At 53.2% G+C, this 25,635-nt stretch overlaps 1 protein-coding gene across 1 annotated transcript in view; it reads left to right on the forward strand.

The window, feature by feature from the left end:
- Positions 1 to 814: 814 nt before the first annotated feature.
- Positions 815 to 25,635, forward strand: part of LOC113246663 (protein FAM178B) — a 50,844-nt gene continuing 26,023 nt past the window's right edge. Inside the window, exons 1-7 of the mRNA XM_057309297.1 lie at positions 815 to 860; positions 1,061 to 1,497; positions 2,815 to 2,876; positions 4,757 to 4,858; positions 10,053 to 10,205; positions 16,678 to 16,783; positions 17,025 to 17,139. Of these exons, the coding sequence (XP_057165280.1) occupies positions 815 to 860; positions 1,061 to 1,497; positions 2,815 to 2,876; positions 4,757 to 4,858; positions 10,053 to 10,205; positions 16,678 to 16,783; positions 17,025 to 17,139 (1,021 nt within the window). The remainder of the gene's footprint in view (positions 861 to 1,060; positions 1,498 to 2,814; positions 2,877 to 4,756; positions 4,859 to 10,052; positions 10,206 to 16,677; positions 16,784 to 17,024; positions 17,140 to 25,635) is intronic.

A 25,635-nucleotide genomic window follows, 5' to 3' on the forward strand; every position in this document is an offset into this window, starting at 1 on the left:
TACTCCCAGGTATGAACATTTTGCAGTTATTTTTATATTGATAGATTGCTCTCTAAAAAGAATAAGCCATTTTAGAGTACCAACAGCAATGTATTTCCTCACTACCATGTCAACATTTATTATAAATGTTTAATTTTTTAATGATTTCATGATGACTGAAGAATACTTCCTAGGCATATTGATTTGAATGTCTTCCACTTTTTTTGGGTTTGAACCCTTGTCGAGTTAGTGTTTGTATTTTTCGTAAATGGTTGTTTCCTTTGGTCATTAGCTCATTCAGATATTAGCCTTTCATGTATGTTTCAGTTTATCTCCTCCTGAGCCTGATGTGACGAGAAAGGTCTGTGCGTGAAGCATAATCCATCGTAGCTGTAGACAGACGGTTCCTAACACTGCGGAAAGCTGTTGGGCCAGCCCTCGGTATCTTTAAGTCATTCATTCATTCAGCAGGAACGCACCAAGCCCTACTGTGTGCCACGTCTGTGCTGATTCTGAGAAAATGACAGGGACTAGAGAGCCCTGCCCTACCCCTTGTGAGCAAACAGTCTAAAAAAGTTGATGTCCATTCACTTGCCTATCACATCATTGAAATGAAAGGTCACATTTCATTTCATCTCAGCAACTTGATCTTCATGGTGCACGTGCTTGGTCCTTAGGGTAGAGCTGGGGGGCTGGGATTTCCCTCCTGGCCACCAGTGGGCCCAGGCCCCCTTCCGTAGGGAACCTAGAGCTTCAGAGCATTTAGCTCTCTTCTGGAGGCTCACTTCACCTGACAGACAGTTCCTTCCAGGACAAAAAGTCCAGCGGTTTGCAGATGGCCGCACCTGAGAAGACTCCGCCAGCCCTTCCTCAGAACGAAGGTAGGTGTCTCTCACCTGCACAGGTAGAGCCGTTCTGAGGCTTGAGGCCACGAGGGAGTGGATAACCCATGGTTGAGGGATTCCCCTCGCGTTCTGCCCACATCAACCCTGAGTTGCCCCCTCTCCTCACCCAGCATAGCACAGTGGCCGGGATGGTGGCGGGCAGGTGGGGATACCACAATACTCTGTCCTCTCCATAGGGGTCCAGGAGGCTGAAGTGGCGCCCAGCCTGTTGCCCAGCCTGCAGGGCAGCTGCTTCGACCACCCCCTGCACCAGGGGCTCCACCCCACCCGGCGCCGCAGCAGCCCTACCTCCGCTCCAACTCCTAAATTGTCCAAGAGGCCCAAGGTGCATGTAGCCAGGGACATGTTCCCCACCGACTGGAGCCCACCCCCTGTAGAGTTCCTGAACCGGAGGGTACCGCCGGCCGGCAGGGGGACCCCAGCCCCGAGGTGGGTGGGTGTGGCAGGGCCCCAGGGCCCGAGGACATGGGTCCACCAGCTGCCTGAGGACTTAGAGCAGGAGCCCCAGGACTCGGACCCCCAGGGGAGCCTGGCTTCACTGGAGGACCCGCTCTGGAACATGGCAGGCCCAAGCCAGAAGGCTGCAGCTCCAGCAGTAGACCCCCACACCTCGGTAAGCCAGTGGCCACCCTGGTCTCCTCTCCTTGCGACCCTTCCTCAGTCACCCCTGGCCACTCCGTTTTTGGCCATTCTTCCTTGGCCATACCCCATCTGCCCTTCATGGGCCACCTCCCCCTAACTATCCCTCCTTACCTGCTTCCCCCCCTCAACCTCTCCCCAGACCTTGGACCCTTGTGGCTGGGGTGCATCTCTCCTCTGATTTCTGCTGCTAACCCCAGGAACAGATGGCTTGGGGGTGGGGCCAAATTTGGTGCCGCTTCTGTGTGGGAACCTTCAAGGCTTTCGTGTCTAAGGTTGAGGTTATCCCCCTGGGGAAAGGGGGACCTTAGTGCCTAAGTCTAAGCTAGGCCAGGCACAAAGATTGGGCTGACTCTGGTGCAGTGGATTGGAATGTCTAGATGGACACTTTAGTGATGAACTTTAAGCTGGGTGGGAATAAACAGCTCTTGCTAGGTAGACGGGGAACACTTAGGAACCCATGGATCCGGGAAATTTATTTCAAGAATAGGGCTTAATTGTTTGTTTTGTTTGTTTTTTTCTTTTTAAGTAGAAGTTTTTTCTTCTTGTGGGAAGCCTTTTTTTTTTTTTAAGACCTTATTTATTTATTTGTCAGAGAGAGGGAGGGAGGGAGCGAGCACACAAGCAGGGGAGCAGCAGGCAGAGGGAGAAGCAGGCTCCCCACTGAGCAAGGAGCCCAATGCGGGGCTCAATCTCAGGACTCTGGGATCATGCCCTGAGCCCAAGGCAGATGCTTAACCAGTGGAGTCACCCGGGCATCCCTGGGCTTAATTATTTATAATAGCCCAAGATTGTCAATAATCTGAATGCCCACCACTAGGGAATTAATACATTATATTCTAGTCCTACATTAGAGTGCCCCAAAAGTGTTTTTTATTTTATCTATCTCTTTAATATTGATACAGAATGACCCTCAAGACATACTCTTAATTAAACAGAGCAAAGGGTAGAATAGGGTTCATAGTTTGCTACCGTATGTGTTAAGGGTAGGGGGAGTCTGTGATATATTACCGTTTGCTTGTCTGTGGGTGAAATGTCTCCAAAAGCACACAGAAGAGTGAACACGCGTGGTCGCCTGTAAGGAGGGACCTGGGTGCCTGAGGTTGCAGGTCAGGGGGGAGACATCTTACCGTATGCCTTTATACTTCTCAAGTTTTTAATCATGTGAAGGTATTGCCTATTCAGAAATGTAAACAAGATAAATAAAGGACTTAATTAAGATTAACTTTTACTCTTCTCCCCCCCATCTGTCTTTCTCTCTGTCCCCCATTCTCCCGTCCTGTTTCTCCAGTTCACCTTTGGGGCCTCAGAGAGCTACGTCAATAGCTTAGATTACTTACTGCAGGAGAAGCGGTGAGTGTGGGAAGACGTCCATCGTGGGGTGTTCATTCTGTGGGGTTGGCAGTGATTTCGGGGGGTTGTCCTCTAGGACTCCCAGCACGTTCCCCTCAGGATCAAGCCGCCTACCACACTTCTACACAGGTGTGTCCTGGAGGTCCCGGCATGCTCTGATTAATAGTAAGCACGTGGAACGGTACTCAGGTCAAAGGGGGTCATCCCGAAGGCAGAGAGCCCCAGACCTCTGCCATGTACAGGGAGCTCGTGAAGCTTGGGTTGGTGTGGGCGGGATGCAGGGGGAGTCCCTTGCTCTCTTCTGCCCAGTTCGTGCCCGTGTGGGAGCCTCTCGGCTCCCGTTCAAGCGTTCCGTGGGAGAGAAAGGGACAAGGCAGATGGCTTTGAGAGAGGTGTGCAGCCCGAGCATGGCCAGGCCGGTGACGCGGGCAAGTAAAGCTCATCAGGGCACCCGGCCTTGGGAGACGCTTGCTCTACAGGGTCCTGCGCCCGGCACTGGATATACAGAGGTGCTGCTGCAGCCCCACTCACCTGGAGACTTACTCTAATGCTTCTAGTATTTCCCATGCTGTGAAGTTGCTATGGAGGGGCCTGGAATACGGGCACGTAATTTAGCCTGGGGGTCAGAAAAGGCTCCCCACAGGTATTCTTCTCTTTGAACCTGTGAGAATTAGAAGATTGGGCGGGGGGCAGCATGGGTGACCACACATGCAAAGGTGGGTATGACAGATATTCTAGCGGCTGACTAGAACTGGAATTCCCAGCGCTGGGGAGTGGGGGGCGGGGGTCGACATAGCAGGAGGTGCAGCCAAGATGTGTACCCGGGCTGGGTCACGAGAGGCCTCACAGACACAGGGTCGAGTTGGGAGAATTTTAAGTGGATAGTGATGTGTTTCTCACTGTGTCGCAGAGAGCGCTTAGGCCGCATTATGCAGAATGGATGGGAAGGGTGAGAGAGGAAGTAGGGTGAACAGTGATTGGGGGGGGGCCCTGGGAGGAGGGCAGGGGCATGATGAATGTGCTGACCCGGCCAGCTGGGACTCTGGAGCCCGTGCGGAAGGGAGTCCAGACCCAGACGTGTGGCTTCGGAGACGCCTGGGCACATTCAGCTGGAAATCATTCAGTTGTCGCTGGCTAGGAGGATCCAAACTGTGGATGGCGGCCGGCGCTGGAGGTGAAGTCTTTAAGAACTGAGGACCTTTGGGCAATGCCAGGGCAAGGCCTTGGAGGGGCAGGGAAAGGGCTGGGGAGTCTCCCAGGCTGTTGAGGGGCCAAGAGTTAAGAAGACCGAAGGATGGACTGTGACTTCTCAAGGGTTTGGTGTGGTTGGGGCAGGAGGGAGGTGAGGGAGTCAGGATTCCAGCAAGGTAATGGTTGGCATGCAGGGCTGCGGTGGGGACGGGCCTCTGAGGCTGAGAGAAGGGAATGAGCAGGATCTGGAAGGGCTGCCCTTGGGGCCGGAAAGGCAGGCCACGTGTCAGGGCCTCCGGGAGCCATGAGCCTGGGGGGCCTCTCCAGGTCAGTGTGGCCAGACCCTCGGAGGAGGAGAAGGGGCTAGGCACAGGCCTTGATGTGTTAAAGAGTGGGCAGATCCAACACAAGGTACACAAAGGCGCTTTTGAAGTTGCGTGGTGAAAATCTTCCTTCAGGCCTGTCTGCTCCTGTCCGCTGAACCAGAGACAGCACAGTTGCTGCGATGCGATCCCTCTCCCCTGCCCCACCCACGTCTAATATTGAGGGCCCTTACAGGCCCTGCAGGAGTGCAGGGAGGTGTCCCCCATTCCTAGGCCTTGCCATGTTCATGGGCTTTGCAGCCCAGGGTCCGGGCCCCTTGACCGGGGACCGTGCTGACCTCCTTGTCGGCTCTCTGCTCCCTGCAGGGACCAGGCCCTGGAGCAGGAGCAGCTGCTTCTGCACGACCGTCCCCACCTCAGCGCCCTGGATCTGGATGAAGATGAAGCGCCTCTCACCCCTGAGCACAGGTGGGGGACATGGGCACGGGAGGGGCAAGGGACTGGCCACTGGTGGGGGCGGGGAGGGGAGTCCCCGCACCTGCCTCTCGAGGCAAAGGACTTAAGTGTTGACTGACTCTCATTTTCGGACAGAGTGTCAACCAGCAATTTGTATGCATTTGTAAGTTCTCAAGGTGCCTCCTTTTCTTAAACCGACATTCAAGAAAACCTCTACATCCATTCATTGGTTACAGAAATATTTGATCACCTACTATGTGTCGGGGTCCAGTGTGGGCCTTTGAGGACACGGAGATGTGAAAACACGGCCTACTCTGCCCCAACTGTCCACCCAAATTTATAGAACCAGGTCTCTTGGGGAAATAACTCTACAGAACCATAGTCTAAGAGAAAACTGTCTTTAACGGGGAGAATATGGCCATGTGACATTTTTCATTTTCTCCCAGTGTGGGGAAAAAAATGTGGCTTTTGTCAGGACCTGTCATGGGGGGAGGGGGGTGTCCACCGGCCATGATCTAACTGGGCCATTGGCTGGAGGGAGGGCTGGTCTCATGCGTACTGCAGTGTCTCAGAGACGCCAAGGGACCACAGTCGAATCCAACGTCAGGGAACCCTGTTAGCCATCCATCTATCCACCTGTCGGGCCAGCCAGCCAGCAGACATCTACTGAGTCCAGCTTTGTACCAGGCTCTGTTACAGACTCTGGGGATAGAGCGAACACAAACCCAGACAGAAATCTCCGTCCTCCTGAGCGAAGAGAGGTGACGAGTGCTCAGGAGAGAGCACAAAGTAGAGAGGGGGCGGGAGGAGCATGGAAGGCCTGTGAGATGGTGCATGAGGGTCAGATGGCTGGCTTCTAGCAGGGCACCGTGAAGGAGGTGAGAGGCACCTCTAGGGGCCCTCGGGGGGAACCGTGGCGGCAGCCATGGAGGGGAGGGCTTGGGAGAGGAGGTCAGGGAGGCTAAGGGCGGGTTCTCCACTGCGTGAGCTGGCCACCCCTGCTGCAAACAGGATGCTCTGCCACCATGTCAAGGGTAGACTGCAGAGTCTGGGGGGGTGGGGGGGGGCGAGGGCAGAAGAAAGGAGACGGGCAAATGCGCCATGGCAGTCATCCTGAGAAGTAAGAGGCTGGGAGTGAGGGTGGGTGGTGAGGAGTAGGCACAGTCTGGATATATTTTTAGGGTAGAACTGACAGGATTTGTTGATGAACTGGATGGAGGATATGGGAGAAAGAGGGGAATCAAAGGGGAACCCCCCCAGGATTTGGGCCTGAGCAACTGGAAGGTTGGAGTTGTCTAATTAAACTGGGGAAGACTAAGAGACAAAGGCTGCCGTGGGGGCACTTGTGAGGTCAAGAGTTCATTTGGGGGATCCCAGGGGCGAGACCAAGGAGACGGCTTGGATCCTCTCTTCCAGAGAGGCGGGCTCGGGAGTCACCATGTGTAGGTGATGCTTCAAGCCGCAAACTGGATGAGATCACCTGGGGAGCAAGTATGTAGAGAGAACAGGGGCCCAAGGGGGCAGCATAGAGGTCACAGTGACCTTGACAAGAGCAGCTCTAGTGGACCGCTGAGGGTGAACCTGCCCATAGGAGAACAGGAGGAGAGGTCGAAAGAGAAAAGTGTGCACTACCTGGACGGGGGGAAGTAGAGTCAGGGTCGATCTTTCTGTACGTCTCCCTTCCTTTTCTTTCTTTTAATCGGTTCCTCCCTTCTCTCCTTCCCTCCTTCCTTTCCTCCCTCCCTCCCTCCTTCCCTCAGGAACCCAGTGTGCAGGAGGGGCTGGGGTGGACTGCAGGGGTGAGGTCGCCTCAGCCACGTGGCTGAGGGCAGGCTGGTCAACCCGCCCTAGATCGTCTGCCTGTCCAGGCTTCGCTTTTTTCCGTCAGCTTGAGTTAAGTGATTAAACATTGGTCTAAGCAGTGATGGGTCAAGTTTTTGTGCACAGTCTTACATTAGCTTTCTGCTTCCGCTTACTAAGGGAATGTTGAGTGACAACATACAGGCTTCTTTGGGGCCTCCATTTTAGGACCCCCAAATGGTTTACATTGTTTTATGAACATCACCGTGGCTGGCTGTTTGCTTTTTTCTCCTCAAGTTTTTCCGATAACCATCTCTGGACTCGATCAGGAATCGGCAAACTCTCTGTATTTGTAAATAGTAAATGTTTTAGGCTTTGAGGGCCGTACAGTCTTTGTGGCAACAACCACTCAGCCCCGCTGTTGGAGCAGGGAAGCCCCCATAGACAATACGTAAGTGAATAAACATGCCGGGGTTGCAGTAAAACCTCGTTCACAGCAGTGGGCAGGGGTTGGCCACAGACGCTCGTTTGCTGACCCCTGGCCTTGGTTAGGAGGACCCCCGGCCTCCTCACTGATACTTTCCACTGTGAACATCTGTGAGTGTTCAGATTGGAACAGCCATCCCACGTAGGGCGAGAACCACTCACACGCTGCCTAGAGGCCCAGAGAAGGGGTGCCGTGCGAGGTGCATGGTGAGCCCAGAACAGCAGATGTGGTGGAGTGTGGAGACTGATTGGAACCGCTGGGTTTGGGCTAAAAGGCTCTTTGGACAAGGGTGCCTTGGTGGTATCGTAAGTGATAAAAACAGTTGTCTCTCTGAGTCGGGCCTCATGGATTTGTTTCCAGGTTTCCTACTCAATGGATACGTAGCCTTGGAATGAAACCTTTTAAACCCTCTTTAAAATCTCAGTAGCAGGGCACCTGGGTGGCTCATACGGTTAAGCAGCTGCCTTCAGCTCAGGTCATGATCCCAGGGTCCTGGGATTGAGCCCCACATCGGGCTTCCAGCTCAGTGGGGAGCCTGCTTCTCCCTCTCCCTCTGCCTCTCCCCCTGCTTGTGCTCTCTCTGTCTTTCTGTCTCTCTCTCTCAAATGAATATATAAAAACTCTTTAAAAATAAAAAATAAGATCTCGGTGGCAAGTGTAACTATTTTAGCCCTTGACCTTTCTGAGTGCATCCAGGATTCTGGAAGTCATGGCTTGGAGGTTTTGCAGTTCCCCACAGAAAGGGAGTTATCTGGGGAACTGGCTTAAGCCAGGTGTCCCAGGCTTCGACATCGCTGATGATTTTCTGGGCACGTGACGTTTTCAAATAGTACTTTGAGGAAGCCTTTTTGACAACAGCTACTTCGAGGTGGTGGTTTTGATGTGGGATCATTTTGATGGGACCGTTTCTCTGCTTCCAAGAAAATTACTCACTGATACACAAAGCCAGCAGCGTCTTCCACCCCTGAACGGGGCCAAGGAGGGATGTGGGTCTGGCAGGGCTGGGGGCCAGCTGCCATCTGCCAGAGCAGCTGTCCGTGACCAGGAGTCACATGCCCGCCGTGGTTGCCCGCCGTAGAAGAGACCCCCCAAGCACGCAGAGCCCAGCATCCCCTCCTGCTCTAAGGACTGCCTTGCATCTTGAATGGATGCCATCCTATGTTCTCTATATCTTGAAGTTAAAAGACCTTATGTGTGTGCTGGGGCAGAGGACGGGGAATATTTCAACCCTAACATCATCCTTTATCCTCACTTTGGGGCTGCACCGGAAATCCCCAATTAGACCGGGGAAAGCCATCTCAGAATGCTTAATAATGCACATACGTTATATTTAGTGTCACAAAAGTCCCTTTGTATGACGGTTTGGGAGACAAGACTAAGAGCCTTTTACAGATGAGCCTAATTCCTATAGAATAATAATTCAGTAGTTTGCACTTTTTCCTTAATATCAGAGCAATATAAGCCATAGATCCTCAAAAACTGAAATGGCCTAGAAATGAACAAAACAGAAGAACGTTTTCCCGTTTGTGCGGTTGTTTGCACCAGCTGCTCGCAAAAGCCGACAGGAGCAGAAGATCCCTGGTGTTTTCATGTCATTTCCACACCTTGTGGACGTCCGTTCACCGTCCGGACGACCCTGTGATGTGCCTCGGCACCTTTCCTTGGGGCGGTGCCCAGAGAGTGGGGCACATTTCATCTGGCCCGCGGTGGGCTGCGCACTACGCTGCCTCTGCCTCCAGTGCCCGCTGCTTGTGTCCCAGACCCCGACAGGAGCCTGAGCGCTGCTCCCCGTCCACGTTCACCGTCCCAGGGCCCGGGCCAGCCTCCCGTGGCAGGAGGGGATGCCGTGCTTGCGGTTGGTTTTATTTTGCTGTTTTTATTGTTGTCAAATGTGTGTTCTGTCTCTACAAAATCAAGCAGAACACAGTTGTGTGAAGTAAACAGGAAACGTCTCCCCCTCCCCCCAGATCCTATTCCCTAGGGATGACTCCAGCTCACAGCTGGGCATGTCAGATGTGTGTGGGGTGTTGCATGTGTCTGAGAATGTGTGTGTGCCCATGTCTGTGTGTATACCTATGCCACACACACACACTTCCTATTCTGAAACTTGCTGTTTTCACCCACCAGTGCACTGTGGCCGGTCCTTAATGATATAGAGATTTACTTTGTTCTTAGGAATTGTCTTAACTGCCTCCCTTTCCCCCATTCCCTCCTAAAGGGGTCATTCAATCCTGACAATTTTTACCCCTCCCAGTAGAGTTGGAATGTATCCCTTCTTCTCTCTGTTCCTTCCCTGTCCATGGGACCCACCTCTGATCTACTAATCAGACTCACAGGGCAGGGCAGGACCTGGGCACCTGGACATCCCTGGGGCATCCTCCTGGTCACCAGAGCTTGAGGACTGGTGCCCCAGAAGCAGCAGCCAGGCTCCTTCCTTGTGCAGATGCCCTCCCTGACCCTGGCCACACCCAGGGCTTCTCTCCTTTGCCCCTGGCAGTACCGTGTAGGCAGTTTTGTGGTCAGCCCACTTGCTGAAGGCTCCTAGGCATGCAATGGCAGCCCACGCCTGACTCATCCTTCAGCACTTGGCACCCACATATCGTGGGCACTCAGTGAAAGTTTGAGCTGAACAAAGCCAATGAGTGGCACTGGGCTTGGGACCAGGACTTCTAGCTCCTGGACTAAAGCCCTGAGGAAGGGGCTGGGCTGCAGGACAGAGTGGAATGGGGAAGAGCTCCTGAGTCTGCATCGCGTAGGCTGCTCCTTTACCAGCAGGTGGCGCTGTCCTCCCCCCAGTCTTTTCCCCACCAGGCCACCGTCGCAAGGCAGGGGCACCATCTGGCTTTCCCTGGCCCCCCTCCAGGCTGCAGACCAGGTGCGCCTGCTGACACTCGCCTCTCCGGCTCCTTGCTTTGCCAGGATGCTGGTGGAGAGGTTCTCCGTGTCACTGCGGGTCATCCCCCCAGTCCATCCCGGGGAGACTGTGTTTCTACCCAGGCGTCAGCCCCTGCACTACATCCTGGACCATTCACGGCTGAAGCCACGTAGCGCTCTGGAAGGACTGTTCCTCAGGTAAATGTCGTCGGCATGGGATGGTCAGGCCTTGTCCCTCATGGAGCCCAATGATGAGGACTGGCCCAAATGAGGAAATTCAGAGCTGTGCTCGAGCCAATTTGGATACGTCAGCTTTCAGGACTGTAGATGAAACGTCCCACATGTCTGCTTATAATATTTAATTTACTGATTTAGAGGCACATACTTTAAAAAGCCCTACATTGTAGCAAATATTAGGTCGGTGGTGTATTTATGCATTCATATTGCTTTTTCCTCCCCCGCACCCCAGTTTCATGGAACGACTGTAGTCAGAGTCACCAGACATGCCTTTGGGGTGATGTCTCCAGCAACACTGGAGCCACTTTCTGGGCCATCCAGCAGTGTTCCAGAGCACGTCATCGTTGCTTCCATCTGCTCATTGGAGACACCACCCTTCTTCCCTCTGTGTGCAGTGCTAACAGTGAAAAGTTTGTCCCTGGCCCTAAATGCACACTGTGTAACATTAGGACAGCTGCCCGTTGCACTCCACCATGGAAGGAAATTCACGCTCATTATCACACAGCCACGGGCTATGTTGCTTTTTAAGGGGTTTTTAACAACCTGACCACAGTCATATCCCACACTTGCAGTTGTGAGTTCATCCAGCTAAGAATAAGAGAGAAAGCCCGCGGGGCCCAGTGCAGCTGTCCACTCATGCTCATGAGACCGACGCCCTGCTGGGCCTTGGTAGCCAAGGGGGCTGGGGAGGAGGCCGCGGGGCCACGCCAGCCAGTAAGGAGCACAGCGGTTGAGCTATCTCTGGTCTCTTGAAAGCAGGAGTCTTGTTGTCATTTTAGCCATGCAGGGCTTCCTTAGGTCTGTTTGACAAATTCTAAAGCCATCTGACTATGAGGGGAAGTTTCAAGTATACGTAGAGAGCACAGTATAATGACGCCCCATACAGTCAGCACGCAGCTTCAACAGCCATCAACTCAAAGCCAATCCTGTTCCGTCTCCACCCCTGCCCACTAACATCGTCCCCTCAGGAGTATTTTTTAGGCAAATCCCAGACACTCATAATTGAATCTGTAAGTACTTCAGTGTGTGTCTCTAAAAGGTAGGACTCTATCTTTAGGTATAACTTAAATGCCATTATTACACCTAAAAAAGACAAATTCTTCATACCATTGGTATCAGTCGGTGTCCAGATTTCCTCGGTGGTCTTCTAAAGGTGCGTTATGTTGTTGCAATCAAGATCGGAACAAGGCCCTAACGTCACAGTTAGACATAATGCGAATGGTGAGAGAATATTGCATAGCACTGATGCCTCAACATATTGAACCATTTTCCTCAGCGTAGATGTTACTTGCAGCTTTTCTCTTTTATAAGCACTGTGGTAGAGAACATCTTCACACACAGGTTCTTGTCTGGAGCGTAGCCTCGGAAGCGACGTGAGGTGACTGGACCCGAGGGTCTGCATATGGTAAAGGCTGACGTCGCCACGCTGAGAAGGTGTCTAATAAAGGCATGATGACGAGGGGGCAAAAGAAACAGTGAGGGTTGAAGGGGAAAAGAAGGATGGCGGCGCTGGAGAAAGGGGAGGGGTGGAGAGGGGCGGGGAAGGAACAGGAGAGAGGAGAGGAGAGAGGAAGGCGTCTCGCAGAGCTGCCTCGGCCGGCCACGGTCTGTGTGACAGCAGGTTTCCTGTCCCAGACTGGACGGCCGGCAGGAAGTGTTTGACAGACGAGAGGGCCCATGCAGCGGTGACCTGGGGGCCGAGCAGCCCTGCCAAGTGGGGCCAGGTGGCCGGCCAGCTTCCCCGGAGGGAGGAATTCAGACCCTCCTCCCTCAAGTATGCTAATGAGGCACCGGAGAGGCGGCCTTGCCAGCCCCAGGAGCCCAGGGCCTTTCTGGAGGAATGCCCGCCGCCTTCCACATGGTCTGGGCAGGGGGCCCCTGCTACACAGTGGGTAAGGGCCACTTCCTGAAGGTCACCATTTAGCCTTGGGGTCACTCTTATTTCCTGTTTGTGCCAAGGACTTCAAGCCCAGACACAAGAGAGGGAAATAGTGGTTCAAGAATTACCCCGTTGTGTTCAGCAGAAGCATGAAAATGAAGGAAAAATTAAAGGTTACTTGATCTCTCAAGAGGCAGTATGGTTCAGTTTGGGGCCGCACAAAAAGTCAACACTTTGTGAGATGACAGGTAACTTCTATTTTCCTTATTACACTCTTTTGTATTTTATGAACACATCTCATTTTTAGAGGTGTTGGCGGGGGGGAAGTGAATGCGAGTTTTAAAACCTACCTCTCGAAATAGCTCCACGTCTCCTTACCCCTCTGGGAAGAGGGGTCTCATCTTCCCACTGCACAAAGTGGGCACTCTTGGCACGGGTCGCAGGCAGGTGCGGGAGGCCTGGGCGCCTGGGCTCCAGGCCTCGGACTCCCAGGCTGCACCTACACGGCTTTCTGTGCAAGCACGCGTCTCCTAGAGCCCACAGCCCCGGGATCGGAGATGGCCTGGCCAGTCCGCTCTCATTCATCACCCAGCTGGATGTGTGACCTTAGGGCAGTTCCCTGGAAGCAAAGTCACATGCCTTTATGACAGAAGTTGGTACCAGGGGCTGACATTTTTCCTCCCTTGACAGCCATTCAAAAGGAAATCCGATCCCCCTGAGCGGAGAAGCGCTGGGACCTATGCCCATATGCAGCTCAGAGGCCAGAGCGATCTCCCTGGGAAGGGTGGAGATTGCCCGCTGAATGATTCATGGTCCTCCCTGGGCCCCCAGGGTGCGCTGGAGGGTCAGGGGGGTGTCCGCCCCGTTCCAGTGGGGTGTTCACTGTGTGTGCTCAGGGAGCCCTTCCTCCAGGAGCACGGCTGCGGGCCGGAGGAGGCTGCTGGATCTGAGCCATGTGGATGTCCCTGTGCTTGTGCACCGGGTCTCCCTGAGCCCCCCCCTCCCAGCTTCTGTTTTGCCAGGATCTGGTGTTGCTGACAGGCGGGTTTGAGGACCTGGGGGGTGGGAGAGAGGCGAATGGGGGGTTCCCGCAGGACCAGCCAAACAGTTCCTGGCTTCGCGCAGGACAGAAATCAGATGTGAGTCAGCAGAAGGTGAAAGAGTTTAGTGAAGATCTACAAAGAGAGACACAGACGGGGCGTCCGGAGGAGTGGGAAAGGAAAAGAGCCGGAGTCTTGTCTTTGTTCAGGGTCTGAGGTTTTATTGAGGATGGTGGCCTGATGTATGCGTCCCGTCAGTCAGACATCCAGGAACCGGTTAGAGCAAAGATGAGAGCCCAGGTGTTGCTTCAGTGGTCTGAAATATGCATATGAGAGCTTCCTCCCATCCTTCTCACCTGGTCCTTTCTTAGATGTTATTTATTCTAGAGAATCATTAACTCCTTGTCCGTTCCGAGGGAGACAGAAGCTATTTGCATTACCAGGCATGTGTAAAGTGAGGTGGGGGTGCAGGTCCTAGCAAGAACAGAAACAGGATAAGAAGCAAAAGAAAAAAAACACTTTTTTTCTCATGGGGTCCCTTCTGTTTCCCCGTCTCACTGGCATGCTGCAGTTGAAGCCTGGGTGAAATAAATCCAGTAGTTACAGAGTGTGGACGGAGCTGAGCCGCCCAACTGGCTCCAACTGCCCCCAAAAATAAAGAGCCAGCGGAAACAGCCAGTGGGCCGTTGCTGGGATCCCTGGACTTCTGACCTGAAGGGTGCTCACTCATCTTGAGACAAAGGGAAAAGAGAAAAAGAGGAGGAACAGGGATGAAAGCTCTGACCATTATTGTTTCTGTCCTCCCTAGGCATTTTACTTAAACTTGCATTTGAGGAACTTGGGAAAGACACAGAAAGTGATACTGTATAACTACACTTGGTGCTTATCCCTCTGCCATCACTTGGGATTCCCAAGGCATTTGGATGCTTTGCCTTCCAGGGCTGCTGCCCAAAAACTGGATGATAGAGAGCCTAGAGGAATGTTAACTCGGGCATTATCAGGAACACACAGTCCAACTAGAAAGTCACAGCTCTGCGCAGGAGCCCAACCTGCTGACCCAGGCTGGCCTGTGTTTTGTTTGATTCTCCTTTGGGAGAATCCCCCCTCTCACTTTCCACCATCTCCCCTTACTTCCTTCTGCTCCTGCGGCCCTCTGTCCTTGCCACGGACTGTGGCTGCCTCTCAGCCCAGGTGGGAACCTCTCTTACTGGGATCCTCAGAGTTGACAGCTGGGGCTTCTCGCCCAGGAGGCTCTGTCCCTCCCCTTCTCACTCCCGGGTCCTCTGACATTCTCGGGATGACTTCTGACTTAGCATTGGCTTTGCAAAAGGCAGAGGCACCCAGATGGACCCCATGTCTGCATTCTTGGCCTGTGGACATGACGTGGGTTTTTGAAAACTTAAGTGGATTCTGTAACCCAAGGTTTTTGAGCTTTCAGTGCACACACCTACTTTGCCCACCCTTTTCCTCCAGGCTTCCCCTCCTGCCACAGATCAGGGCAGCGTCTGTGCAGTCGGCCTTGTCCCTTGCATTGAAGGTGAGAAGGCTCGGGGTTCCATGGGGTGAAGCAGCATTACCCTCCCTGAGCGCGCACACTAGGCTTGGCCCCAGCGGCCTGCAGAGATTCCGTGCATCTCACGTAGCTCTAAGCACAGAATTCCTTGAAAGCCATTCGTTTCACGGCACAGCTGGACCCTGCCCTTCCTGCCTAGCTCTCGCTCCTTGCCTTACAGGCGAAACCTCACTGGGCAGCAATGAACTTGAAGGCAGGCTGATCTTTCCTCTGGCAGAAACTGAGCTGCGAGGCTGGCATAGCCAAAAGGAGACAGTTGCAACCGAAGGGTATCGCTCCCTCAGAGCAGCAGTTGGAAATGTGCTGATCTGAGCCAACAGGGGCTTGTACAATCAGTTCTCCTACTGAGAAGCTGGTGGGGTGCCTCCTGAGCAGAATGCCAGAGCCAGAGTCCCTGGAGCACCAGTCTGCTTGCCACATGGCCTCCGGCCAAGCCCTGCCAATCTGTGAGGTCTTCCAGGCATTGTTCGCTTGGGTATTGTCTGCACTTGGGGTGCTGTGTTGGACCCGTGCGTGCATTGCAGGGTCAGCCCGTGAAAGTGTCCGTGTGACAGAGCATGTGAATTAGAGCAGAGTGTGCCAGCAGCCCTGGGGTGCACACGTGTTTGAATGTACAAATAAAGGTCTATTTTAGAGCGGTCAGCTTCACAGACATAGGAACAAAGCCGCTTTCTCCTCTGAACTTAAATAATTTGGACAAAAATATACCATTTGTAAATTGCCTGGACATACTCAAGGAGACAGCAGCTTGGCTCAGAGGAGAATCTTTGTTTTGGAGCATTCTGTTCCTGGCAGATTAAAATACGTCCTTTTTAAAAAGGAGAAGAAGAGGTTGGGCTGACCAAAGAAATTTCTATCCAGAGTCATGACTTTAAATGCCATCTGAAATGTTCTTTGCGTGGATTTGGCCACTAAAAAAAGAAGGGCAGACCTGAAATTACTTTTGTCATTTCCTAGAATCCCTGATCATTGCCTTAGGGTCACCATCTAGAACTAGAGAGCAGAGGCACGTTCACAAAATACAGAGAGAGTAGGAGAAGCCTGCCCCAAACCCAGCCTTCCTGGGGGTAACCGGGAGGGGCGATGAAGTCCAGGCAGCCCCTCGGAAGTGACTTCTGAAGCACCTTCCACCAGATGAACTATATGAACTATATCAGCTGGTTTTACAGGGACGTGGGCTCCTGGCCGTGCACACAGTCTACCCGGGCGGCTGAGTACTCTGCGCGTTGGCCTTTTGGTTCGGAGAGCTCCAGGAGCAGGGAGAGGCCCAGCAGGGTCCGGTCGGGAGGAGAAACAGGGTAGGAGCTCAGGCGGGAGGCGAGTCTCAGTGCCATCCCCCCTCGCCTCTGCCCCTCCCATGGTTTCTGCAGAATCCTCTGTGGCACCCTTGTGCCTTGTTCTTTCCAGAACAGCTCCGTCTTGGGCCCCTTGCTGTTATTTGCCCATCTTCTCAGGTGTCCTTTGTTTCGGAAAAACACAAGACTGGGCAGAAAGGCTCTGTGTAACCAGACCCCAGACGTGGGCCCCACGTGGGCCGTGCGGGTAATTCTGTCCGCCCGTGGCGGCCCCGGGGCGCTGGGCTAAGAGCCTGACTCCTGGGTTCTCTCCTCACCTCCCCACAGATCCTTTCTGCAACCTCGGTGAATACCTTCGTTTCCTCCTCTGCCACAAGAAAAGGACAAAATGTACTGTCCAGTCGTGTGCTTAAAACACTTAAGAGATGTTTGTGGAGATCAAATGATTCCGGTGATGGTGCGGGCTGTTTTTCCTTCTGGCAGCTTCTGGCACCAGGGTCTCTACCCGTTTTTGTCCAGAGCTGTTGCTGCCGTGATTCCCGCCTCCGGTGGCCTCACTGAGACAGGCGTGTTGAGGAAAGTCTGACAGGCCGCCTGCGTGGAGGGCCCCCCACCCACCCCCGACCTCATTCCTCTGCCTCCGCAGCTGCCCGCCAGCCCAGCAGCTGTCCTTCCTGCGCACGGGCCTCCTGAGCAACCTTTACCTGCACCCCCCCGACTGCCCCGTGGCCCTGCTCCAGTGGCTCTTCCAGGTGAGGAGCACGGACCTGCCACTAGGTGGCGGGAGCACGCTGGCCGAACAGCCCGGGCAGGGCCGTGGCGCGGGGGGCGGGGTGGGGGGGGAATGGGCCCGCCCCATTTCTGGCTTTGGGTGCTGCCGGGTGTGTCCCTGCCCGGGCAGAAGGGGGGGGCAGTCTAGAATGCCCCCGTCATCACGGAGTTCAGGGACCAGCCCCTGGTCTCCCTCCACCCCCCCACCCCCTGCACCACCAGAGCGTGTGCCTCTCGCGGTGTTGCCTGTACCGCCGCTCCCTGCTACTCAACAGGTGCTTGCATCGCGTCCAGACTCCCAACGCACAGGTCCGGGCCCCGCAGCGCCCTTGGAAGTGTGAGGGCCCTCATGAATTTACAGCTGGGTGTGTGCGCAGGTGTTTGAGCGTTTGCCTCTCTCCGTGGAGTCGGAGGGTGCCTGGAAAAGTAGAACAGCAGCTCTGCCTTCCCCTTTCTTCTCTTCCCCTGGCGGCTGGAACATTTTGGCTTGGGGCAACATGCATTCTGCGCTGGGGCTTAAAACCTCCACCCTGAGAAAGGCAAGCCAGCAGGGATAGCCAGGGACCAACTGCTGTCATCTGAATGCAAGGCATGAGGATGCTGGCCTTGGCCCCCACCCAGGGCCATCCTTGCCTGGGGACCAGCAGGTCACCAGTTCCAGCTGGTGTCATTCCTGCCAGTTGGGAGCTGGACCCCAGCTGTAAATTAGAGCCACCATGCAGGGTGGATTGTTCTAGGAACTCCTCAGCCTGGACAGACTGGCTGCCTTCCAGAAAAGGCCCTCCTGCTCTCTCCTCTCCCTTCTGGGATCCTTCCCATCGTGCCCCTCTCTGCCCCAGAGGAAAAAGACACCCTCAGCTCCTGGGGCCCTAGAGTGTGGCTTCTGCCCTCGCCCCTCCCCCGGGCCCAACGGGACTGGCAGGCCGGGAACAGGGAACAGTGCAGCCATTCTTCTCTGCCCCTAGTCAGTGCAGTTTCTCTCTGCTCCTTGCACAGTATATAGCCAAATGCACAATCAGGCATTGGGAGGCACAAAGAGCCCATCTGAGACGTCGCCCACAGAGGGTCCTTGTGTGACCCTGACACAGCATGGAGTGCCTTCCCTGTCAGCCCCAGAGCAGCGGGTGAGCCCCGCTCTTATCCCACCTCTGTCACCTCAGCAGGGGGCCGTAGAAGAGAGGACCCAGCCCCCAGGCCAGACAGACACTAGGTGTGAGTTCTAGCTCCGCCACTACTACCCTGTGACCTTGGACGAGTTGTTGAATGTCAGCTCTGTGCCTCAGTTTCTTACTTTGTAAACTGGGACCGACAGTCTCAGGTGAAGACTAAGTGAAGAATTCCTGTGACCTGCCTTGTCCTTATGGTCCCACCACAGCTCTGCCCAGGGCCCAGACATCATCGGGAGGGGATGATGTTAGTGCAGAGGCTCTGGCTGTCCATCTTCGGGAAGGAGAAACAAAAGCTCCCGCTCCCCTCACAGCTGAAGCCAGATAAGTGAAAGGGGTGCATTTGGCCTTGGGAGCCTTCTGGGCGAGACTCTGCCCAACGTCTTTGTCTCCGGAGGGGGAAGGAGGAGCAGGGCAGCTGAGGTCTTACGGGCCTTAGCAGGGTGGCCTCTGCTATTTCACTGTGGAGGTTTCACCACTTGGAATATGTACTCCTACAGAAACAGTAGCTTTCATTCATTCCTTCATTCATTCCCAGGAATGGGTTGAGTTCCTGCTACAGAGTAAGCTCTAGGAATAGAAAGATCTTGGAAATGGTGTCCCAGGTGAATGCACAGAATGCGGCCGTGGTGCTCAGCCCATTTCAGAGCCTCACACTGTTAGTGGGGAGTATGGTTGGAAGAAGGCAGAACTCCACGGGGGCTCCCTGAAGCCGTCAGTGGCATTCTCCTAAAGGTGAAGGCGTGGTTCCTGGGATCCGAGGGCAGGGATTTGGCTGGGCCTCGGGAAGAGCTGGAACCAGGGTGGGGAAGGTGTAGGGTCCCAAGACAGGCCTCAGTTTCTCTCTATTCACCAGGCTCCATGGCCAAGTTAATTCCCAGGAAGGAGAGTCTTACTGGCCCAACAGCGGTTAAGTGACACCCCCCCCCCAAGTCCAATCAAAAGCAGCTGGGTGAGTAGGGTCACAGAGCTGCTGGGGCCTCATGTATATGCCTAGGGTTGATCTGAGAGCTAGGGGATAGGACAGCTAGGCAGATTTCTCCAACCCCACTCAATCAACTGTTTTTTGAGCAAGGACATCCTGAGTTCCCATGGAGCCTAGATCCTACTGCCCACCACCCCTCCTCCTTCTAGTGGAGTGCACGGTGGCCAGTGGGTGCATAGGCTTTGCCTTAATGCTCACGAATTACTGAGCTCGTCACTGGAACCTTCATGTGTACCTCAAGCAAGATGAGCCTTGCTGGGGAGAGCGGACAAAAGCTGGTAGCGTATGCTGTCAATAAATGTATATTCTTGTTGGAAAATGATAAGCATGAAGAAGTTACAAGAAGCTTTGAGAGGAAGAGGAAGGCAGAGTTCTGGTATCACAGGCCGGATCCTTGGGAAGATGACTGTGAAACTTGGTTTCCCTGAGGTTCCCTGGGGAGGGCTCCCAAGAGCCACACCTCCAGCAGAGGGAGAGCAGCTGGGAGAAGGAGAAGCTAAGTGGCAGAGCAGATTCAGGGGGCCCCAGCCAGTTCTGCAGGGTGCTCTGGAGTGGGGTGACCCTTTAGAGTTGTCCCAGTGGAGCCTTTGGACTCCAGCGTCGGCCCTGCCAGTTATCAGACTAAGGCTGCACTTGGAGAACAGGTGTGACCTTGAGTGAGACACTCCCTCCCTGCAAGGTCAATGCCCAGAGAGGGACTTGGTCAGGGCTCTCAGCAAGCAACAACCCCAGCCCCTGGGGATGAGAGCTTCAGGCCTGAAGAGGGGATGTGCCCAGACTGTCCGCCACAGCGGGCTTTGCCCCAGCACCCTCAGAAGGACGGCATCACATGCAGCATGGCTGGCCACGGGCAGGATCAGAGCTGTCAAGGCGCTGCCCCACCTCCGAGGCCTGGCCTCATCTGTGGGTCCCCAGGCTGGATGGCCCTGGTGGGGAGGGTGCTCTCCCATTGTTCATCTCCATGTCATGTTCTCTCCACATTTCAAATCCCCAGCTTATGGCCCTCAGACTCAAGGAGCATTCGGGTAAGGATCCCAGTGAGTTTGAGTCACATGGGTGACCTTGCACCTACCCACCAGGTTATCTGAGGATCCGTACTCAGTACTAAGTCCTTCCCAGAGCCAGTGGCCTATAAGTTAAGTCAGTGACCTGGAAATGATGTAAGGATCATGGAGAGTAGCTGGCTTGTCCTTATCCAGCTGAGTGTACTTAGTGCTTTCGAGCTGTGTCTCCTCCTCACACTGGCCCCTGCCCTGGAGGGGCATGGCTGTGGCCACGGGGAGTGAGGGGCACAAGGACCAAGACTCTCATACGGGGAGCAGACAGAGTAGGAGATTTCAAGTCACATACGCCTGGGATTGAATCCTGGCTTTGCTGCTTACTGGCTGTGTGACCCTGGGGAAGTTGCTTGACCCCTCTGAGCATGATTTCCTCATCTGTAAAATATCAATAATGTCAATATCCTTCTACCATGTGGACTTGTGAGGGTTAAATGGGATTATGTAATATGAATTAATAAAGGTTTACTACCCTTATACCATAATGTTATTATACCAGCTAACCTAAACTGCTTCTTTTTTTTTTTTTCGTCCTCCTAGCTGCTGACATGGCCTCCAGAAACTTCTTCAGGAGCCTTTAGTCTCCTATGGGATCTCAGCGTGGATGGGCTCTTCCATCAGTCTGGTCAGTACTAGGGAGCAGGGTGGAGGCTTGAGCCCTGAGTATCCAAGCTCGAGAGCGTACATAGTACACAGCTCTCAGCAGCCTTGGAGCCCAGCGTGCAGGAGAGGGGCTGGGCGGAGGGGGGGGGGGGACATTGCATCACCACGACATGGAGACATCAGGCCATCTTTGGCTCTGGCTCCGGCATTAGTAAAAAGCTGAGCCAACAGGCTCCTTGGCACTTTGATCTGGCTTCAGATCCATATCACTGTGGCCAAGTCCAGGCTGACCTCACAGACTCTTGGGATCCCAGAACAGTCTGGAAGGTGAGTTTTCTGGATTTAAGGGGATAGCTTGCCTCTAAGCTCTTCCTGAAAGCCCCAGTTTGCTTGGGAGGGTTTCAGGGACATCTGCATCAAATCAGGGAGGCTCCTTGCGTTGGAGTCACGAAGGGAAAGGGCCTTGAAGCTGTGCCGCCACCAGCCGTCCCCCTTGGCTCCTAGGACATCGGAGGAGCCCCTCAGTTTTGTCTGGGCAAAAATAAGAGCCTTGAGTCTATACCTTGGTCCTGGCATCGAAGGGGTGATTCAAGTCACCTTTATCCTTGAGGATGTTTAGAGTCCCACAGAGCAATCAGTTTTCCCTTTAGTGGCTGTGCCCTTCCCAGGCTGGTCTCATTTGGTACCTGAACCTAGACTTTTGGGCACCAAAAAATATCATGTAGCCAGTGGAAAGGTGCTTACGGCAGACAGGGAGAGGGATTCACAGGTGTCCAGGCCCCACCTCGCCCACAGCTGTAATCTGCCCACATTCCCCACGAAAATGCGAAAGCACGTCGCTTGGAAGACCAAAGTTATAGACCCATGAGGCACCACCCAGCCCCTGCCCCACCAGCCCTTCGGATTTCTGCTTTTGTGTCTCTTGTACTTCAGGAGTTGGCTGAGCTGAGGCCCATCTGTCAAATGAGAGCATTCCAGACTCCTCCTGCTACCCCCTCCCCCACCCTCTGCCCCCCATCTGCACGCTGGGACCCTTGTAACTGAGGTCTTCTGAATGGCACCAGTCCCGGCCTCCCCACCCTTTTCATAACCTCTGCCCCTGCGGCCTGGGCTGCCCTTTCTTGAGCCTCTGGGGCCTCCTCTGCGGCATGCCTGCCCTTTTGGGGAACAGAGGCCGGCCTTGTCCTGCTCCTCTCCTCCATGCAGTGGTATGCATCTCCTCCCGCAGGGGCAGAGGGGCGTCCCACTCGTCTTTGCTTCTTGCCACATTGTCCCTATTTGCCTTCCGTCGGGAGGGCCAGGAACCTGCCCTGGAGTTCCCAGACAGTTCGGCTCTGGCTCCAGAGCATTTCTCCTGGCATCACCTGAGAGCCCAGCCTAGGCTTGTCTTTCTCTCCCATTGGAATAGAGACTGGCCTAGAGAATTCCATGCCCAAGGTCGGGATCTTGGCTGATTTGGGGAAAGTCAAAGGCCAGGTCCGCAAAAGAACCTAAAGCAGGGACTTAAACATTTGTACACATACATTCAGAGTAGCAGTAGTCACGATAGCCAAAAGGTGGAAGTAACCCAAATGTCACCGAAAGATGAGTGGATAAACAAAACGTGGTATACACACGCAGCAAAATACTGTTCAGTGTTAAAAAGAAGGGAAATTCGGACACATGTTGCAACATGGGTGGACTTTGAGGACCTTACGCTCAATGAATAAGCCAGACACAAAAGGACAAATGCTTTCCACTTATGGGAAATACCTACAGGTGTCAAATTCTTAGAGACGGAAGGTAGAATGGTGGTTGCCAGGACCCAGGAGAAGAGACAATGGAGAGTTAGTGTGTAATGGGCACGGAGTTTCAGTTTGGGAGGATGAGAAAGTTCTGGAGATGGACGGTGGAGACAGTTGCCCAACCATGGGAGTGTACTTAACACCACTGAACTGCGCACTTCAAGATGTTAAGGTGGAAAACTTTGTGTTATGTGCTTTTTCCCGTAATTAAAAATAAACAAGTTTAGAGACAAGAACTAGGTACCAGCAGAGAATCTACCAAAAGCTGGAACTAAAAATCAACCACCAGTTCAAGAAGCACGTGCAAGGTTAAGTTAGAGCGAGGAGTGATGTAAAAGGAAGTCATGCTGCTCGGGATTTGTTAGCAACTTGCGGTGCTCCGTGTGTCCCTGTCCTCTGTGGGACACAGCCCCCTGGGGCAGAACCTTGAGCTGCCTTCCGTCCCGTTTGGAACTATGATTGCTGCATGTGTTTTCAGGTTGCCTGGCCTTTCTCTTTTGTAAAATGGGGAGATTTGCATGTGTGTACATTTCCATTCCTCCTAGAGTCTGTGGTGAGTGGCTCTTTTTCCCAGACTATCCTGGGGAGTGTTTTACACTCTCACCTATATCCCAACATGCCTCCCAAGTAAAGGGACAGCTGAGGCGGGCCCAGGCTTCAGAGCGGACTGTTAGAGGTGCACTCTGGGTACTGGGGCTGAGGGCCGAACAGAGTTCAGGTCCAGGGGTCACTGGGGTTTTGGGGTATGGTGGATACTGTTTTCCTAGATTGAGAAGAAGCACAGGTCACCGGTTAAAAGCTCCTTGGTGAGCTTGGAGAATGGGATATTTCAGAACACTGACATTTTTCACTACAGGGGGTGTTTATGCATTTATTTAGAAAACATCCATTGAGGGGCGCCTGGGTGGCACAGCGGTTGGGCGCCTGGGTGGCACAGCGGTTAAGCGCCTGCCTTCGGCTCAGGGCGTGATCCCGGTGTTCTGGGATCGAGCCCCACGTCAGGCTCCTCCGCTGGGAGCCTGCTTCTTCCTCTCCCACTCCCCCTGCTTGTGTTCCCTCTCTCGCTGGCTGTCTCTATCTCTGTCGAATAAATAAATAAAATCTTAAAAAAAAAAAAAAAGAAAGAAAAAGAAAACATCCATTGAGTGTGTCCTGTAGTCGCTAGCTTGCTAGATGGCAGAGGGAGCTGCAGAGATGCACAAGGTGTGGTTCCTGCCCTCAGAAGGCTGACAGCCACGTGGGAGGGGACGAAATGCACAATTACAACAGGAGACGGACACAGACACGACACGGTGGGAATTCCAAGGAGAGGAAGATTCCTTCTAGCCAAATGGGGTTGGGAGTGCAGGGAGGCTGGAGACAGGGAGGGCTTTGTAGAAGAGAGGGCAGTTGACTCATCTCTCAAAAGATGTATAAGGCAGGGATTGTGAACTCACTTGCCTGTGGGGACCAAGTGAATCCATGACTAGAGTAAGCTCTTGTCCGAAGAGGCTAGTAGGTCTGTTCTTGCCAGATCTCCCCGTTTTCAAGAGAAGCCGTGTTTTAGTTGGGATGTACTTTGACTCTAAGTAACAATTAAGAGAATTAAGGACCCGATTAAGAGAAGTTTATTATCTCGCATGACAAGAAATCCAGAAGCGGGGGGTTCTATGGTACGTTCAGCAGATCTGCAGTATCAGGGCTCGGGCTTGGCTTCTGGATTTCGCTTCTCACTACTACTCCTCACAGTTGCAAAATGGCTGCCATAGCTCCAAGCATCATCATGTTCTCATGACACAGCAGTTCAAGGCAGAAAGAAGGGTGGAGGAGACCAGGTCATTCCTTCTCGTACTTTTGTCTCTTTTTATCAAGACACTCCATTTTGTTTCGTTAGACAGAACTGTGTAACAGGCTTTGGAGGACACTTGCCGTGTTTTCTGACTGTCTGGAACTCTTTGAACACCCTGACTATGTTTGAAGAATTTTTAGTCTCATGATCCTACCCCTCCAGGGTAGAATTCTGGAGACTCACTCTTCCAGCCTCCTATTAAATATTTGAATTTTTAGTTTTGGAATTTCCAGTTAGTTCTGTATAATATTTTTTATAGTTTCTATTTCTCTATTTTTTATAATTTCTATTTGTTCATTCAACATGAGCATATTTTCATTTCCCACTTTGAGCATAGCTGTAATAGCTGCTTTAAAATCGTTGTCTGTTATTGTAACATCTGGATCATCTAATTCATTAACATGGAAAAATAAGTATGAAAGTGAACAATTATTTAGAATGAGTAGAGAAACCATACTGAATACTGTACCTTGGGAAGTTCACGTCCCCTTCTCCTGGATATCTTTAAGGGTTTTCCCAGAAATGTTCACGTAGAAATGCCCACTGGTTGTAGCCTGGCTTCCCTACCTAACCTAGAACATTCACAGGGGGCTGTGCACGGGAGGGCCCCAGAGCTTAAGCTTCATAGGCTTTTTAGTCAATTGGCTTCTGACACGTAATAAATTGTTTTCTGTTCAAACAGTGAGAGCTTCTCTCTGTTGCCTGTGGCTCGGAGTTCTGACTGCTCCGATAGCCACCCCAGGCCAGTCCGTGCGGAGATAAGTGGGGTGACATGGTTCATCCACTGAGGCGGACTGGGTTCCCTTAACGGGGAGGAAGGGGAGCATGGCTGCTGTCTCAGCAGCCAGCAGAATCTGCCTTAGCCGGAATACCGACATTTATGTGAAATCTCCTCCTGGTAACTAATTCAGTTACAAGACCAAAGCCCCAACCCCCACTGTGAACCCATCTGCAGCCTATATTCAACAGTCGATGGAATACAGCTCCACTGGTTTGCAGCCCTGGGGGTAGGATTCAGGTGTGGAGAGATGCAAGGGTAGCAGGAAACAGTGGGAACAAAGACAAGGAGGAGGGGAGAGTAGGACTTCCTTCAAGGGGGCAGAGTAGGGGATAAAACTGGACGTTTGGGGCCAAATCTTGGAGGACAGTGGGGACCATTGTAGGCACAGTGAAGCTTTATTAATATTTATTAAGACTAGTACAGAATTGGAGTTGTTTAGATGTAATTCACACACCATGTAATTCACCCTTCTAAAGTGTATGATTCAATATGATTCATAGAGTTGCTCAACCATCACCACTATCTAATAATTCCAGAACATTTTCATCACCCTGGGAAAAAACCTCATACCCATCAGTGGTCACTTCCCACCCCCACTCCTCCTAGCCCCTGGCAACCCCTAATGTGC

This window comes from Ursus arctos, unplaced genomic scaffold, assembly GCF_023065955.2.
Source record: "Ursus arctos isolate Adak ecotype North America unplaced genomic scaffold, UrsArc2.0 scaffold_8, whole genome shotgun sequence".
Lineage (NCBI taxonomy): Eukaryota > Metazoa > Chordata > Mammalia > Carnivora > Ursidae > Ursus > Ursus arctos.